This window comes from Phalaenopsis equestris, unplaced genomic scaffold (genome assembly GCF_001263595.1).
Source record: "Phalaenopsis equestris unplaced genomic scaffold, ASM126359v1 Scaffold001058, whole genome shotgun sequence".
In the NCBI taxonomy this organism is placed as follows: Eukaryota; Viridiplantae; Streptophyta; class Magnoliopsida; order Asparagales; family Orchidaceae; genus Phalaenopsis; species Phalaenopsis equestris.
Window position 1 is genome coordinate 64,151 of NW_018165497.1, and position 6,047 is coordinate 70,197.

The window sequence follows — 6,047 nt, forward strand, 5'->3', positions numbered from 1 at the left end:
CGATTTCGGGAAGTTACGTTATGTGGGTTGGGGCTGTACGGAACAGGGGCAATTTGGGAAATACATATTGTACTGTAGGGTTTTATTCTATGATTATAATAAACATGTTTGTAATCTTAGGTCTTTGAGAGAGTTGGATCCCTGAATTCTGTAAACCCTTTTCTGAATACCTTTTCTGAATCCTCTATTCTATAACCCTTTTCTGAATATTGAAAGGAACTCGCCGCTCTGCTCCCGAGGACGTAGGCATCTTTGCCGAACCTCGTTAAATCTCTGTGTTCTTCTGGATTTGTGTCGTTCTAGTTTTTCTTCGCCCTTATTTTCTCAACAGGTATTAATTGTTGGATTTGGTGAAGAATCCAAAAAGGATGACAATTCAACTCTCAACTATAAGGAAAATTATTACTTGAACTAAACCGCACATCATGCATTTCGTATGGTTGGATGAACCGGCCACGCCATCATGCATTTCGTATGGTTGGATCGTTGCCGGTGTCCGGACTGATGACATTATACAAATACTTCCATTTACCCAGAGAAACTTTCTCCTAATTGCCCCTAATTTTCATGTCATGGGTGATTAATAGGGTAAGGGTCTTCCTTTATCTCATAATCGGATAAGCAATATGTCAACGATAATTCGAGAGGTAGTTCATCCCAGACTACCCCGACAACTTAGAAAAAATATTACATCCGGACAGCGGTACATCCGAATGACCAACCACCGACCTCCACATCGTCCGCCAATGAGGTGCATGGCGACGTGCCGCCTGGTGGTTGGTTGTCCGAACATGCAGTGTCTAGATGAAATATTTTCTCGACAACTTGAGATGAGACGAAAGGATTAGTCTTAATTCTTGAAATTTCAAAAGTCGACATCGATTAAAGCCTTTAATACATGTAAAAAAAATATCATATACAAATAATAAAAAATTATGAGAATAAAATTATGCAGGGATTTATTAATATGTAGTAACAAGTAGTAAATGTCGCCAAGCCAACTAGTCTATAAAGTTACTATGTCAGTGAAAGAGTGGCATATAACTTTAAGAAATCCATAATATCACTATGTTTATGATCATCTGTATGACAAACCATAAACAGTACAATTTTATGCAAACATTCATTTGAAGCTATAGGAGACATATTTGCACATGACTTTTCATCAATCATTTATGAAAAGATATTCATCAAGTCCATGATTTCTCATGACACATTAAACTAACTATAGCCATTCCCATGACCTTACATATATAACAAAATCAAAACCTTACATATATGTAACTCCCCACCCCACACAAAGCAATGAGTACATAAAGTTTAATCACATACACATTAACAAAATTCATAAACTATACCCATCAAAATCAACAAAACATCAAACAACATTACACAAACAAATTAAAATTCATGATAGAAATATCAGATCACAACATCAAATCTGTTTTTGCAGGCAATCTTCTGAAGAAGTTCACAGGGGCAGATGGCAACTTACTCCTGAACCTGGGATGCCTCATCATGTAAAACCCACAGACCACAACCAGCACAGAGAAAGGAGTCACATAGAGCACCACAGCTCCCACGATACACAAAATCAATCCTATCACTGTCGCGCGAGGATCCCTCCAGCCCAGCATAGCCTGCACTCTTTCTCCTTGCGTCGCAATATCTCCTACTACGGTCTGTATCCTCCCCGCCACACTCCTCAATCTGTCGTATCTCATCTTCACTATATCTGCACTCCTGCTCGTTGGAAACGTGTCGAATTCTTCGTCGAGTTCATCAGGATGCACTCTATCAGCGCAAGAGATTCTGGTGTTCATGTGTGGCGGATATCGCGGCCGGCTACGATAGTTCCATAAGCCAATCAGGAACAGATAGAGAAAGATTGTGGGGAGTAAAAGCTCTGGGAAACACACAAACATGAGAAAGAGGATGTGTACAAGCACAGTTGTTATTGGGTTCTTCCACCAGCATACATCATTGAACCACTTCATAGAAGTTAAAAAGCTTGAGAAGACTGAAACTAAGCGGAAAAAGTTCGCCTTGCTGCGTCTCATACTCCATAGATGAGATTCAACATCACACATATACTCCACAACTTCGCTTTTTAATGGCGGTTCCATACGGCTAAGTCTTGCTGCTATAATCTGGACGGCGTGGTTACGGAGAAAGTCGAGCTGCAACATGGAGAGTGGTCTGATATAGTGCATCTTTGGCAGTAAAGGTTTGGAGTATAGCAACATTGTGTTCAGCATTGATGGGGAAGAGAATCGAATTGCCATATGAAGCTCACCCATCTTCTTCAACCCAGAGTTATGTAGGACAAGTAGTGGATATGAATGAGTGTACACTCTTCCAGCTTCCAAAGTCGAGAGTCGAATACGGACCTTGCCGATTCTGCTGTCTTTGAGTCCAAGTGAGGATTTTTCGATCTGGGAATTGTCGAACACGCCGACAGTGAGCACGGTGGCGTGGTCGTACACTTCCCATGTGTACTGTTCGTTGTACTTGGGATTTAGGCTGTTGATTATAGTTCTAGTTCTCACCCATTTCTGTCCATATTTTGCTACACAGTAAGTGTCACAGGTGCCTTTTCCTTCTCTAGTCTTTGTTGGAGTGAGCCCCTCTACATTGAGGATTCCAAGCTCAAGCAGCCCAACTGAAGGTTTCCATAGCTGTTTCGCCGACGGCCGGAGGTCGCTGCTGTAATGTGTTGACTCGTCCAGCACGTGGTAACCTCCTTCAAGGCAGACTCTGACATTAAGTCTGCTGGAGAACTTCTCCTTCTTTGAATTCTCTTCTTCTGCTACACCATGCTTATCAAGACTGTACCATCTCGAGTTAACGACTTGATCATCAGTGCGTCTCTCAATTGTGCCTACGTGTATCTGAACTCGGCCAATCAATTCTTCTTTGTTGGGACTGACCCGATCGAAAACTGAAAGTAGTAATGGTTCTTCAAAGGGCTCAGCAGCAACAAAGGTGTAATCTTCATTCCAAACAAAGCTTAAAGTCCTAGACTGGAGTGGCTTTGTCTTCAACACCTGCTGGCCAAGTTGACACTTCACAAAAACCTCAGAAAGCTGCCTCTTTTCGGCAATTATGATGTCTTGTGCTTCGATAACATTGACTCTAACATACCACAGCCTTGGCGCATGATAAACTTTGGATCTGATTTCTGAATTTAGAAACAAACCAGAGGGCGTCACAGCATCAGAAATCACAGCAATTGGAAAACACTCATCAGCTTGAGTTCCAAACCAGATGGCTAACATAACCTCTCCTTTCACCTTCTCCCCCTTCTTTCCAACAAGCCAATGCCACCCCGGAGCAAGCGGACTATCAGGAGGAGCTCGTCTCGGGAGATCATGGAGGTCAAACCGCACCATGCCAACAATGTCGTCCTTGACTACATCCTTGTCTTTGACAAAAACTTCGACAAATGAGGATTGAATCAATTCTCTTGAAAAGGCGAAAACCTCATCCCATTCCGGGTTTTGATTATTCTCAAAGTGTTTAGTAACGCCCTTGTAGTTGCCGAGCCTCACTTCAACATAAGGATCAATGCTTCCAGCGATGTTCTTTCTCGGCAATTCTCGAGCCTTCACAACCCGCACAAACAGATACTCGACCTTCTCAACAAGATCATATGTGCTGATTGGCTTCTCCGCAGGTATCACCCGACCTCCTACGACTTGTCCGCCTCCTAGGGAAGGGCTAGTTTCTTTGAGCTGGAACTCTAATGGCTGTTGGGACGAGGAAGACAACACTCTTACAGCTCTTGGAGGCCCTGAATTCATCTCTTTATCAGCAAAATATAATTTTTCTTCTCTTGGAAGGTGATTGAAAGTATGTACGTAATCTCCTCTATTATCCTTGAACTGAGATGAAGTTGAATTCAGAGTTGAGATTTCAGATTCAGGCTGATATGCTTGACCATGAAGAGAATCAGTTTGGAAGGGATCAAAATCTGGGAGGGGATTGTAAGGCCTTGTCGATGGGTTTTCAGTGAGAAATACTTTGAGGCAAAGCTCTCCTTTTGTGCGCGCAAAAATATGAGGTTTCTCTAATGGATAGTGAAGCGCAGTTGCTTCTGCAAGGGGCACAAACGAGGTGCCGGAAATTGGGACCTTTCCGATTAAAGACTTTGAATTTGTGTTTCTATTTAAATGATAGACATGGGCCTCAAGAGCGAGATTTGGGATGGATGATGGATCAGAAATGTTGAAGTAGAACAGCTCGTTCCACTGAGGATTCAGGTCTTTCTCTTTGATGGCTGTTCGACACTTCTGGTTGTCGAAATTGAGCTCAACGCAGGGATTGGAGGAGCCCTGTCCATCCTTTGGGGGAAGATCCTGGGCACTGAGAACTTGTACACCTAACTTAAGATTGCTCATTTTAATAACAGAGTTGCTGGCTTTGATTCAGTAATTTTAACCACCAGTGACCCCCCTGAAGGAAAAAAACAGGGTTGCAGGTGAACTGTCACAAGAAACAAACAAATCCTATGTATTTACATATCTAACTGGGAATTAAAAGTCAATTTTTACATGCATACCTTCCTACCTATACATGAAAAGGTGCATTTCACTTATTAATTAAAGTTAAAATGGTTGAATTTTTTGTGTGAAATGAAAGATTTGGGAGGTTAAATGCAAAAAAGTAAAGTTTAGACAAAATCTATAATTCACACAGCAACCTTCAAAAAAATTGCTTTCCTCCACAACAATTTAACAGCCATTATTACAACTTCAGCCGCACCAAACAAAACCCTAAGCATCAAATCATAATTTTTTTCTTAGCGTCCCTTTGTGTTTACAGAAAAAAACAAACATGCAGATGAAGATGCTGCATGACCATCTTAGGATATAGGAATTTAGCAGATATGAATTTTTTAGAGCTTCTTTATCATAAAACTTTCTTAAAATAAAGATACAAAAACCGGAAGTAAACAAACACTTTTATAAGGCTCGTTAATCCGATCTGAAAATCATAACTTGCACAGAACTGTTCGACTGACAGAAGAAAATTTATAAATTGCAGTCGGATAATTTGCAACTTGATATGCTCTGTTGAACCTGTTCAGTTTCAAAATCACTAATTTCTACAGGAAATAATTCTTCTGGAAAAAGCTAAATCATCAGCGAAAGAAAATCAAATCCTGAAGCTGGTGAGAAAGAGGAGAAGCCTTTTAGAACAGATATACCTTTACTAAAAATCATAGAAGAGATACAAAAAGCAAAAAAGTTGAGAAATTTTTTATAAAATTTTAAGTTTTTTCTTTGTGGCGAGCAAAAAAGAGCAATTTTTTAGCTTACTTACCTCTCTGAGAAGAAGAAATGCAAAACCAGCAATAGAACCAGCAAAAGTTAAGAGAAGAAGGTGAGGAAATTGTTGTTACTCGTCTGAGTTGTGTGATAAGGAGAAGGACGACCTGCTTGCCGTCAATGGAAGCAGACATTGGAATCATTGCCATCGCTATCCATCCTACACAACCATTTTTTATTTTTATTTTTTTTAAATCACACTTTACATGTTTTGCTATATGATTTTTGTTAGGGATATTTAGATGCATAACACTAAACTCTTCTATATTTACATGTCAAACCCATGAACTTTAATTTTTTTTATATTTAGGCCACTCAAATCTTTCGTACCTCAATAAAAATATCATCATTTTAACTTTAAAAAAAAATGAACTGCACCTTTCATGCATAATTAAGATGATATTTATGTAAAACTTGAAGTTTGTGTTGATGTTGTGAGATCTAGATATATATAAATCAAACATGAGAATGATCGACGAAACAAAAATATAAGAAAAATTCACAACAGAAAACAGTAACACCACAGCGGAACACATAGATTTATGTGGTTCGGCAAATTAACTACGTTCACTGAGTTGTAGAGGATTTTACTACTTAAAGAATTTACATCAGTCGATCACCTCGACTTACAGGAGGAATCTCTCACTTCGTTACTCTCTCTTCTACTCTCTTTTTTCTTCTCTCTCTACACTGAGATACACCGAAGAAACTCTACAC

General features: G+C 39.8%; 1 protein-coding gene across 1 annotated transcript; it reads right to left on the bottom strand.

The window, feature by feature from the left end:
- Positions 1–1,147: 1,147 nt before the first annotated feature.
- LOC110032923 (FT-interacting protein 1-like) lies at positions 1,148–5,454 on the bottom strand. The gene is made up of 2 exons (XM_020736717.1): positions 5,326–5,454; positions 1,148–4,455 (listed from the first exon to the last, which is right to left on the bottom strand). Exon 2 carries the CDS (start codon positions 4,398–4,400, stop codon positions 1,428–1,430), a length of 2,973 nt encoding a protein of 990 aa, XP_020592376.1. The 5' UTR covers positions 4,401–4,455; positions 5,326–5,454; the 3' UTR covers positions 1,148–1,427.
- Between the last annotated feature and the right edge of the window lie 593 nt (positions 5,455–6,047).